General features: G+C 55.4%; 1 protein-coding gene across 1 annotated transcript; it reads left to right on the forward strand.

The window, feature by feature from the left end:
• Positions 1-937: 937 nt before the first annotated feature.
• Positions 938-7,168, forward strand: Cdkn1a (cyclin dependent kinase inhibitor 1A). The gene is made up of 3 exons (XM_004624171.2): positions 938-1,115; positions 4,456-4,908; positions 5,726-7,168. The coding sequence occupies exons 2-3, from the start codon at positions 4,461-4,463 to the stop codon at positions 5,773-5,775; spliced, it is 498 nt and encodes a 165-aa protein (XP_004624228.1). The 5' UTR covers positions 938-1,115; positions 4,456-4,460; the 3' UTR covers positions 5,776-7,168.
• The last annotated feature ends 4,380 nt before the right edge of the window (positions 7,169-11,548 follow it).

Raw genomic sequence — 11,548 nt, forward strand, 5'->3', positions numbered from 1 at the left:
GCTGAGAGGTGCAGTCCTCGCTGCGCACAGCTGAGATTCTATTTTTTAGTGGGATTTCTGTTCAGATGAGCACTCCATTGTCTACAGTTTCTCAAAAGAAAAACTGTAGATATCTCAGGTGAGGGCAGGAGGCAACAGGTGAGGGGCAAAGGGCTTTAAAGGGGCAGCTGGAACCCTCATTTCTGCATCCTTTTTTTTTTTTTTTTTTTTTTTTTTTTTTTTTTGCAGAACCGGGGATTGAACTCATGTATCCTTTTTTCTTTTTGAGATAGTCTCACTATATAGTACAGACGGGCCTGGAGTTGATTCTGTAGCCCAGACTGGGCTCGAACTTGTGGCAGTCCTCCTGCCTCAGCCACCTGGGTGTTGGGCTCACAGGTGTGCGCTACTATGCCCAGTTTGAGTCTCTATCTTTTAGAATCATTAGCGAGCACTTGGAGAATTGTCCCTTATCAGTGTTATAAAGGCAGGAAGGCTCATGAAAGGGACAGAGGCATTGTCCTTATGCAACAGCATCAGAAATAAAGGTGGCCGGTGAGGGGCTTTGTCACAATGCAAAAGGCTAACTGTGGCCATTTGTTTGCATTGTGATCAGAGCTGGGTCCCTGGACTGCGAGCCTCAGTATCCCCAGCACTATGAGACCATCTGCGACACAACTTGGTCCCCTGTCCCTAAAGTCAATCACAGCCACAGATTAGAAAGCCTGCCCAGACCAGAGCCGGTCAGTGTGGCTCCAGGGGCTCATCCTCACAATGCTGTCCCCTTCTGAGGACTGACGCCCCGCTGCTGGTCCCGCTATTGGGAACATCTGTCTGTGTCCAGCACACAGACCGGTGACAGGGCTGGGGCCAGGACAGGCGGTGGCCGGCAGGACCCGCCCCTTGCCCGCCCGAGGACCGCCCACGGCTGGGGCGGGGCCGCAGTTCTTATAACCGGCGCTGGGGGCCGAGCCCGCAGAGGAGCAGTAGCTGCTGAGCGGTGCTGACCGGTGAGGGACCCGGGAGTGTAGATCGGGGATCTGGACTCGGGAACCGCGAGCGTAGACTGGAGATCGGGGATCAGGATCCAGCACGGAACTTCTCAGAACCTCGGGGACGCCTAGAAGCGAAAGAAGGTGAGGCGGCCGTGAAGGGAGCTCGAGGCGCGTCCCGCGCGTCCGCGGGCTGCGTGTCCTCGGTGCGCGCTGGCTCGCAGGTGTTTCCGCGGAAGTCACAGCGTGGCCCTGACGGAGACGTGTTTGTGGTCGCGGACACCAGGGCCCAAGGAAGTGGCGCAGGTTTGGCTGTGTTAAGGACTCGCATGGACAGCGGGACCTCGAGCCCTTGCCACCGGCTGTCCTGGAGGGTGGAGACCGAGCCGTGTCCCCGGGAGGGACAGGACGCGGATGGAGCGAGCTCACTGGAAACCCGACCCGGCGAGCTCGGGGGCTCCTGGGGTTGCTGCGTCCGGCCTCTAGGTCCAGGTTCTTACACCGCTCGCGTCCCAGCCCCCCTGGGCGCCGAGGTCAGCGCGGGCTGTCCCTGAGTCCCAGCAACGTGCCAGGACATGTCCTCGAGGACGACGAGGAGGTGACTCACGATGACAGAGACCCCCGGGGAACGGGCCGTGAGCTCAGCACCCCGCCCCGGCTGGGGAGCACAACCCCCAGAACTCCCTTCCCGCCCGCCCGGCCGTCCCTGTCCTGCCCGTCAGCACAGTGACCTATTTGGCCGGCACACGCTGTTCCCAGGGAGGCGGGACACCGGGAGGTCTCCGGCGTCCGGCGCGCCCTCGGGGACGCGGAGCCGGGCAGGGGGCTGGGCGGGGCTCGCCCCGCCTGCTCGGGGGCGCAGGGTCCCCGGGTCCCAGAGGAGAGCGCGGTCGGGAGGCGCATCCGCGGCAGAGGCGGGGACGCTGCGCCCTCCGTGCGCCCCGGTGCCCGGCGGCTCCGGCCCTGGGGTCGCCCGGCAGCTTCCTTTCTATTTCCGTCCCTCCACGTCGCGTTTCTGGGAGGGCTCCCAGGCGGTTTTGTTTTCTTGCACTCGTCTATTTTTATTTTCCTGGGATCTGACTCATCCCGTGCTTTGGGCGTGGAGATAAGGTGGAGGGGTCGCGGCTCTGCGCCCCGGCGCCCCTGCGCGTGTCCGCGGGTCGTGCGCTGGAGCCCGGCTCGCGCGTGCGTGGGCCGGACCCTGCCCGAGCGTGGGTCCCCACGGCCGCGGGGTTCCGAGAGCCTCCCGCCCAGCGAGCGTGACGCGTTCGCGGCCCCCAGCCCCTCCTGCTCCACTGCCCCCGCCCCGGCCCCACCCCGGGTGACGCGCAGCAGCCCGAGTGGAAGCGAAGTTTTGGCGGGCGGGGAGCGGCTCTGCAGGAAACTGAGTCATCCCCGTCGGTCGCAGCCGCGGCCCCGGCCCTGCCCACGCGCCTCCGCCCCGAGCGGGATTTCCTGGAGCCCGGCGCCCCCTCGCGGCCTCTGCGCGAGGAGCAGACCACCGAGTCACCGCTGCCCCGGCGCACGCCGGGCGCGCTCCCGACTCTGCTTAAATAGACCTCGCTCGAGCGAGCGGTTCATAGGGGTCCACACCTGTAATCCCGGCACTCTAGGAGGCCGAGGCGGAAGGATCACAGTTCAAGCCCAGTTTGGGCAATTTAGCACAGATGGACATGAGAGAGCCGTGTTCGGTCCTGGAACACAGGACTCAGGACACACAAGGCTGTGTTTGAATCCTGCCTCACCGGTGAGCTGTGACCCTGGACAAGTTATTTAACTTATCTGAGCCTTGATGCCTCTCCTGTAAAAAGGAGTTGTAAATTGCTTGGAAAGTCTAAGTATATCCCAAGGCCTGCCCTGATGAGGATGGCCAGAGGTTTTCTGGGGGATGGGGTTGTTGTCTGCTACACTGTGACCTGTTTTTGAGACAGTGGATCTTGGCCCGTTTACTTGCTGGATTTAAGAGAAAGTTTCATCAGCCCTCAAGCTCCTGCCCGAAAGCCAGCTGTGCAGCTTGTGTGTGTTTCTTCTGAAAACCTAGAGCCTTCCAGCGCCCTGCTGCCCCTTGGCCAGGCAGGCTGTGCAGCCCAGCTCCCGCGCTGCCCTACTGCTGGACGCAGCACAGGGACCACAGCGGGCAGGTCCCTCAGGGCCTTCGATGGCCAGCTCGCCCTCCACTTTCCCTTCGGGGTAGAGGGGCGGAGCCCGGTAGAGGGCAGCCTCTAATTTTCTGTACCTGCAGAACGGGTTCCTGGGAGGCGTCTAGACTTCGGATCACCTGATGCACCTGGCAGGGTGGGGCTCTAGTCCTCGCCCAGCCTGCCTGGCCCCTCCTGTCCCCGCCCAGCCTGCCTGGCCCCTCCTGTCCCCGAGGCCACCCGCCTGATGACACCTTGGGAAAGGCCCTCAGCCTTTGGCTCCTGTCCTGTCAGCTGTCTGCAGGAGGTGGCCCAGAGCCCCGGGCAAAAACTGGAGCACTTCTAAGGGTTCCCATGTACCAACCAGTTACTGTGTCCCACCGTGTGACCCAAGAGACAGTTCCCCCTTGTACAGAGCAGGGCTCTCCTTATACAGAGCAGCAAGTACAGCCCAGACATGGGAGGTCACCTGTGCAAGGTGATCCACTGTTGGCTCCACCGGGACACACACAGCCTTGGAACTTCCCACTGCCTGGAATGATAGCCGCCTTCCCTGCCCAGGGCCCAAGCACGCATCCAAGCCATGGTCCTTAAACTGCCCAAGGCCTTGTTATAGACAAGGAGAAGTGGCTTTTTCTTACACAACGCAGCTGGGATGACCTGGCTGTCCACCCTGCCCCCACCTAGTGCTCGGGACAGGACTCAGGGCCTCACACATGCCAGGCAGGTTCTCAACCACTGACCTATGTCACTATCCCTTTTTACTTTTCATTTTAAGACAGAGTCTTGTTAAGCCACCCAGATTGGCTTCAAACTTGGGAACCTCGACTATAGGATGTCCTGCCCACACCTAACCCCACATGTTTCTTTTTTAATCCCAAATCCAGGGTACATTAATTAATTTTCAGTGCTGGGCTACTCCAGCTGGGCAGCAGTAGGCCCTCAGAAGGGACTGGGTTTTCCTGAGGCTGCAGAGGAAATGGACCCGGCTGCACAGCAACAGGCAGGAAATTCAGGTGGCTGGAGAAGCCATGGCCTGACCCTGGCTTGGGAAGAGTCTGGGGCTCAGATCGGGAAACTCTTAGCATCTCGAGACTTTCTCACCCATGAAGGAAGCCCACAGGGAACAACGAAGTGATGTCAGTGTGCTCGGGCTTGTGGACATGGCTCCCCTGTGACCTTAGGGTACTGTTGGGCTGAGCTGTTCATGTCTGTGGGGCTCCTGGGAGGAGGGTAGTGGAAATCAGCTGGAAGGGACCAGAGAGACCCCTGGCAGGAAGCTGTCTGGGAGCAGCACAGCGGGGCCCTGTTGCCCTAGCGACCGGCCTACCTCCTGTCCCACGCAGGTGCCATGTCGCAGCCATCCGGGGATTCCCGCCAGATCCCACACAGCAGCAAGGCCTGCCGCCGCCTCTTCGGCCCGGTGGACAGCGAGCAGCTGCGCCGTGACTGTGACACGCTCATGGCCAGCTGCCTGCAGGAGGCCCGGCAGCGGTGGAACTTCGACTTTGTAACCGAGACTCCGCTGGAAGGCAACTTCGTCTGGGAGCGGGTGCGCGGCCTGGGGGTGCCCAAGCTCTACCTGACCCCGGGCTCCTGTGGTGGCCGAGACGACACAGGAGGGGGCAGGCGGCCCAGCCCCTCGGCTGCTGTGCTGCAGGGGACAATGGCTCAGGAGGACCACGTGGACCTGTCGCTGTCCTGCACCCTCGTCCCTCGATCCTCTGAGCAGCCCGAGGGGTCCCCAGAGACCCCCGGAACCTCTCAAAGCCGAAAACGGCGGCAGACCAGCATGACAGGTGAGCACAGGTACAGGGGAGGACAATGGAGGGGATCAGGACCCACAGACTCCACTAGCTAAGGGCTTGCACCTTAAAGAAGTAAGGCAGCCCAGAATTGGTTAGGTGGCCTGCATGTAGGCCGTGGCAGAGAGCCACGAGCTAACGTGGGCTGGGCACACAGGACAGGACAGGTGCTGCAGCTCCTAAGACACATCTCGCTTAGCCTTCCAGCAGCCCTGTGCCCTGGGCCACCCTGGCTGGCTACCCTTTAGGAACAGGGGTGCAGGGTTGAAAGAGGCAATATCCTTGTGGCAGAGGGTTTGGCAGACGTGCTTGATCATTCAGACTGCCCTCTCCAGACTTTGTCCTCCTCCTGTTCACAGAAGTCCGTTCCCGTTTCGTTCCCTCCTCAGCACCTTAACGAGAGAGAAGTCTGTGTCTCTCATCCATTGCCAAATCCCCAGCACCCAGAACAGTGTCAGGCACAGAGCTGGGTAAAGATTGAATGAAGCAGCCAACCGTGGGGGCGCACACTGTAATTCCAGCCCTCGGGAGGCTGAGGCAGGAGGATGGGCGCTAGTTTGAGGCTCTTGGTGACAAGGATCATCGAGGCAGTGAGCAGCAGGAGTGGGCGGGATCTCACGGCACCCGCACACGCTGCCTCTGCCATGACCAGGAGGCCCATTGCAGTGCCTCTGCCTCCTCTGGCCGCCTGGGCAGCAGTACAGGGTCCCTGTGAGCCTCTGGGTGACAAATGGAGGCTCCTGAGATCCCCACCCGTAGGTGGCAGTATTTCTCTGGGGTGACCAGGCTAACAACTCTTCCACCCCCACAGATTTCTACCACTCTAAACGCCGCCTGGTTTTCTGCAAGAGGAAGCCCTGATCTCCCACCAGCAGCTGCAGGCTCCCAGAAACCGGCGGGCCACCGGCCCCCTCCACACCTCTTCCCTTTACCCTCCACTTTGTGCGTCTTAATTATTATTTGTGTTTTAATTTAAGCTCTTCCCTGTGTACATACCTGCCTGCCCTCCCCCACCCCCAACCTAGCCTCTGGCATTAGAATTATTTAAAAAAAAAAAAAAGAAATGAGGCAGTAGAGTGGTAGGCTCAGAGAGTGCTGGGTATTTTTATTATATGAAATGTTATTTAAAACCTTCTCTTCCTAGTTGTTTGTCCCCCATCTCCTGTAGAGGGCATGGCTGGCTTCATGCCTGCTGTGCTCTCTTCTGCCCTCACCCACGGGTGGCACAGACCAGAGGGACCCGATTCCCTTCTCTCCAACCTCTGACTCAGTCCTGAGTCCTCAGAATCTGAAAAGTAAATAGATTATAGCACTTTGAAGGGGCCCAGCCAAGTAGGGACATCATCACAAACTTTGGGGTCTTCTCACCCCTGGAGTCGGGCAGGTGACCATGAAGTGGGCACAGCCTGGGACAGATCCCTGCTCTGGCGTCAGTGTCCCACTCCGTCCTGTTGAAGTAGGAAAAATTGGGTCCTGTAGCAGTCTTGCCCCCAGACCCCAGTGCCACCCCTAGGGAGCCTGGCTCCTTCTCTACTTTTGGGGGCCCCCAGCTGTCCCTTTTTCCCAGCTGGCTCTCAAGGCCCCTCTGCTGCTCTCCCCTCCCCCAAGTCCTTCATCTCCAGTACCCTGTTGGCTATGAGTGGCAGCTGTGCGCACCTGTCCCTTAACACCAGGACGTAGGGCTCCTTAGTTCTGCCTTGGGTAGCACAACAGCATGACCGCCTCCTTGTAGTCTGGGGTGGGGTCCTGGATGGCCTCCTGGAACTCCCTGTTGTCCTGTGTTAAAAGTGTAGGGTGGGGAGAGTGGGTTTATAGGACAGAGACCCCAGACCCCAGAAGCCATAGGTGACCATTGGTGGCTGTCTCCATCTAAGCCCCCCACCCACCATCTCACTGCCTTTTGAGTAGCATCTGAACAAGAAGTAGGACAAAGATGGCATCCTGGGACCAGGGATGGCGCCTGCAGGGGCTGTCAGGAGCTTGCGGGGGTGGTGGCTCTGTCCCCACACCCAACACTGACCTCCTAGAGGTGCCAAAGCACTTAGCGGGTCTGATCCTAATCATCCTCCAGCTCCTGCAACATCCTAGCTGGGGCAGTGCCCCTCAGCCCACCCCGCTGACTATCTCCACCTACACTGTAAGCCTCTCAAGGGCAGGGATTGCCCCCATGTTGACCTGTGGCCTTCACAGCCCTCACACAGTACTGGGTACACAGCTGGTGCTCAATAAATATCTCCCGATGACTTTATCTGCATTATCAGAATTGTGGTCATTATGTGCTCTTTTATAAGGAAGGACAAATAGGTGAGTGCCCTGGGAGCTGTTTGCATAGTAGATTCTAAACCTTCAGGAAGATTAGCAATCAAAGCCCTTGCAGCAAAAATCAACAGAAACCACAATAATCTATCATCACATCTCTGCAAAGATCATAGTCACCTGATGGTAGTGACATGTATTGGTATTATGGTGACAGGATGTTGACATATCCTGGTTTGTCGGACAGTCTTTCTGTTTTTAAAGGATAGATTGTAGTTTAACGCCATTACTTACCTGGGAAATGCACGTTACAACCATAATAAACCAAGCATAGTGGCACACGCAAATCATCCCAGCTACCCGGGAGGCTGAGACAGGACGATCACAAGTTCAAGCTAAGTGTTGACCAAGCCATGGAGCAACTGGAACTCTTGTCTCAGTTACTGTGTGTGTGTGTGTGTGTGTGTGTGTGTGTGTGTGTGGTGCTGGGGAGTCAAACCCAGGGCCTTACACATTCTAGGCAAATGCTGTACCACTGAGCTATACCACCAGTTTGTTTGAACTGCTTTCAAAAACTAGTATCTTCTGAAGATGGTTATCCTTATAGCCATCCTACAACCCGGTAAATATTCTTATGTAAGGTTCCTACATAAATGGCATTTCCACTAAAAGATATAAAAAATGTTCTAGCTGCATTATCATAGATCTAAACTAGATAGAATCTCAGTAACAAAAGGAAGGAATTGGAATTTCTGGTATATTTAGATAGTGGATTATTACACCCTAAAACAGAGGCAGGAGGTTTCCAAGTTCAAGTGCAACCTAGGCAACTTTGTAATTCCCTGAAACCCTGTTGCAAACAGAAATAAAGACAAGGGCGCTGGTGGGATGGCTCAGTGGTCTAAAGCACCCACTTAGACCAAGCTAAGCTAAGCAAAGCACAGGGACCGCGGTTCAATCCCCCAGCACCACATGCCAGCCAGCCCTGCCCCCTGGTGGGCTGAGCTGGCCACACACACACAAAATAAATAAATAAATTTTAAAAAACAAAACAACAACAACAAAAAACAAATAAAGACGAGAGGCTGGGCTGTAGCTTAGTGAGGAAACCCTGGGCTGATATGCAGTACCAGAAGAGAGAAAAAGTGGGATAGAGATGAAAGAGCACTTGCTTAGCATACAAGCAAAGTCTGGTTGTCTATCCCTAATTAACCATCCCTGAGCACCATAGTTCAGGGCCAGCCTGACCTGCACAGCATGACCCTGTCTCAGACAAAACAAAATCCCATCCCAATGCTCAGTGGCTTAAACAGTAGCCACTTCTTCAGTCCTGAGTTTGCAATCAGACCTAGAGCTACTTGTCAGGTGCCGGCAGTGTCTCCACTGCACAGGGCCAGGCTTTGATCCCTAACCCCCAACCCTCTCTGGTTCTAATTTCCTAAATTGGCCTTAATCAGCTCAATGAATCAGAGTTGGGTCTTCAAAAGGAAGGGAAGGGATCCAGGATGAGAGGAGACAGGATGAAGGGGACAGGACAGGCAGTGAAAAGGACCAAGCTGTTACATGTCTCAATTCCCCCTTGTTGAGTGTATTTACTATGGGCAAACAGACTAATGAAGAAGAGGAATAAATTGTCCCAGATCACAGAATATCATGGCAGGTTCCAGGTTATTTGATCCCTTTACAATTCCATAGATCTCTGAATTTTCGTAGGGATTGTGGCTGTAAACTACTTTTGATCTGATGTGAATTTGGAAAGCAACTCTTCATGATATGCTGAGAGGCTTTAGACTATTCTAGGAAAGTCAAGAATTAAGACTACGCTAGCAACGTGGCTTCCATAAAATGTAGGCATGCAGAGCTCCACGTCCTATAAGCTCCTGAGGGAAGCACTTTCCTCAGCGGTCCTACCTGAAATGTGGTATTGCTTCTAATTTACCAGCTAAACCGGTGAGAGAAGTTTAGAAACTTCTATTTGGTCCCTGGTGTGGTTTATATCTAGATGCCCCCCCCCCCCAGCCTCAGAGGCTCACAGGCGGGCGTTCGGGAAGCTGATTGGACGATGGGGCAGGATACTCATCAGTTGATTCGTCTGCTGATACTGACAGCCAAATGTGATGTTGGGAGGAGAAGCCTGGTTGGAGGAGGCGGGTCCCGGGGGCGTGGCCTGGAAGGGTATATATAGTGCTCCTTCTCCTTCAAGCCCTTCCTGCTTCATGCTACTGTATCTTGAGCTCGTTCTCCTTTGCCACACCACCCTTGCTTGGAGCTTGCCGACTATGAACTGAAACCTCTATAGCCTTCTATGTTGTGATTTAAGCACTAGTTCAGGAGTGTGCAAAGACCAGCTGCAGGGGTCTTTGGCAGGATGTCTGGGGTTTTTTTTTAAATGTATTTAATACAAGATCTCACTACACAGATCAGACTCATAGTGATCCTGTTTTCAGCCTCCCAAGCACTGGGATTACGGGCACGGGCCACCACGCCAGTGTCAGTTGCCATCTCAGCACACCCTGGAGGCAGGGCCAGGAAAGCGCTCCAGGAATAGAACCCCTGTCCCTGTGTCCATTGGCAGGTTAATCCTGGTCAGAGAGCGCCACCACGAGCCCTTCCTCTTCTGCCCTGTGGCTCACAACTCCTCAGCCCCAGCTCTGCACTCCTGTGCTTCCCAGGTCCAGCCAGACCAACAGCTGTTATGGTGAATGAATCCTTTCCTCCAATAGCAGGGACTACACTTCCCAACTTGAGCAATTCTAAGTCCTGATTGTAAGTTCTTGTCTGGAACACGGTTGGGCAAACCACAGTCCTGTGAACTGGCCACTTGTTTTTGTGTGCGTAGATCAGGAAACACAGATAGCTGGTTATTACTGGTTTTGAAAAGGAAACTACCATTTTAAATAAAGCCTGACAAGAATGCCTGCCAAAATCAGATGGACATGTCAGGACAAGCCTGATAACAGCACATTTCTAAGTTTAACCCATGCTTGTTTAGCTGATGGCCTTGCAATGTCACTTGAGACACTTAAACTTCCATAGCAACGCATGATGTCATCCAACCCACCAATCACAATGCAGCAAATCTGCCTTTGTACCTCCTAGCTTGTTTTCCCTATAAAATTCCCAAAACCTTGCCAGGCACTTACTCTGTGTGAGGGATCCCAGTCAGGCCCACCAGTGTAATAAATTGCCTCCTAGACCTTGGTGCTCTTTCTTCCTGTGTTCAGTCTGTTTTCCTTTAATAGTTTTGTACTATTTTTTTTCTAATAGTGTTTTTTGAGAGAAGGTCTCTCTATTAGCCCAGACAGGCCTCGAACTCCAGCTTAAACTCCTGGCAATGCTCCTGCCTCAGCCTCTGGAGTGCTGGGATTACAGGTGTGCACCACCATGTGCAGATCCCGAGAGAGGTGAGCAGGACCTTGTGAAGTCTTCACTCAGGATAGGCCTGTGTGGGGTTCAGGCGGCTGGACACCCTCACTCTCTGTAGGCTGGGAGGATTTGGGTGAAAGCAGGGCCAGACTCTCAGCTCTATGTACCCCAGTGTCTCCGTTCGGTTCTCAGTACTCAGCTCTTTTCCTATGGAGGTCCTGATGCTGGGCGAGGCATCCACCTCCTTCAGAACCGGATGGGGAGCCAGCTCCTGAGCACATCCGGCCGAGGGGCCTCAGAGAGGTGAGGATCTCTTGGAATGCTGTTCTGGAATTCCTGTCTCCTGAGCCCTGTGTGACCTCTTTCTTCAAGGCTTCTAACAGTCCACTAAAGTCAGCCAACCCCATGCCTGATGGTAGCTGTCACTCACCTCTGTCGGTGCAGCACACCCATTCCGGAAACCAGTGCTACCCCAAACTGTCCCAGACCTCACCTCGCCCCTCCAGATGGTGAGTGTTGGGCTCTGGGACACTGTGCCTACAGGGGTCCTTGCTATCACCTTACCGTGAGCGTCGTGTCCTCAGGAAGGATCTATGCTGAAGACCATCCCGCCCCCTGCCCTTTCTACTATCTATTGCCCTAAGTTTTATTTTCCCTCAAAAAAAAAAAAAAAAAAAAAAAAAAATCAGCAGAAAGTCAAGAGCATGTGCGCAGTAGCTCCTGGGGGGGTGGGGGGCATGGCCAGGGGACCCCACCACAGTCCCTGCTGCACTTCACAGGCTGGGGAAATCCCTGGAAGCAGAGGGCAAGGAGGGTGGAAGCTGCCAGCATGCTGGAACCATCTCCCAGCACTTCCCAGCACTGTCTGGGGGACCCGCCCCACAGAAGCAGGGACTTCGGAGCCAAGGCCTGGGTCTGCATGCTTGGGTCTAGGCCGATGGTCAAAGGAAGGAAGGATTCCACTGGCTGTGCCTGGCGTTTCCTTCCCGAGCTGAGCACTGTCTTGCCAACC

Source organism: Octodon degus, unplaced genomic scaffold, assembly GCF_000260255.1.
Source record: "Octodon degus isolate 3935 unplaced genomic scaffold, OctDeg1.0 scaffold00005, whole genome shotgun sequence".
In the NCBI taxonomy this organism is placed as follows: Eukaryota; Metazoa; Chordata; class Mammalia; order Rodentia; family Octodontidae; genus Octodon; species Octodon degus.

Coding starts and splice junctions, on each gene's coding strand:
- Cdkn1a (XM_004624171.2), top strand. CDS start 4,461: ATGTCGCAGCCATCCGGGGATTCCCGCCAGATCCCACACAGCAGCAAG. Junction 4,909..5,725: donor GCGGCAGACCAGCATGACAG/GTGAGCACAGGT, acceptor CCACCCCCACAG/ATTTCTACCACTCTAAACGC.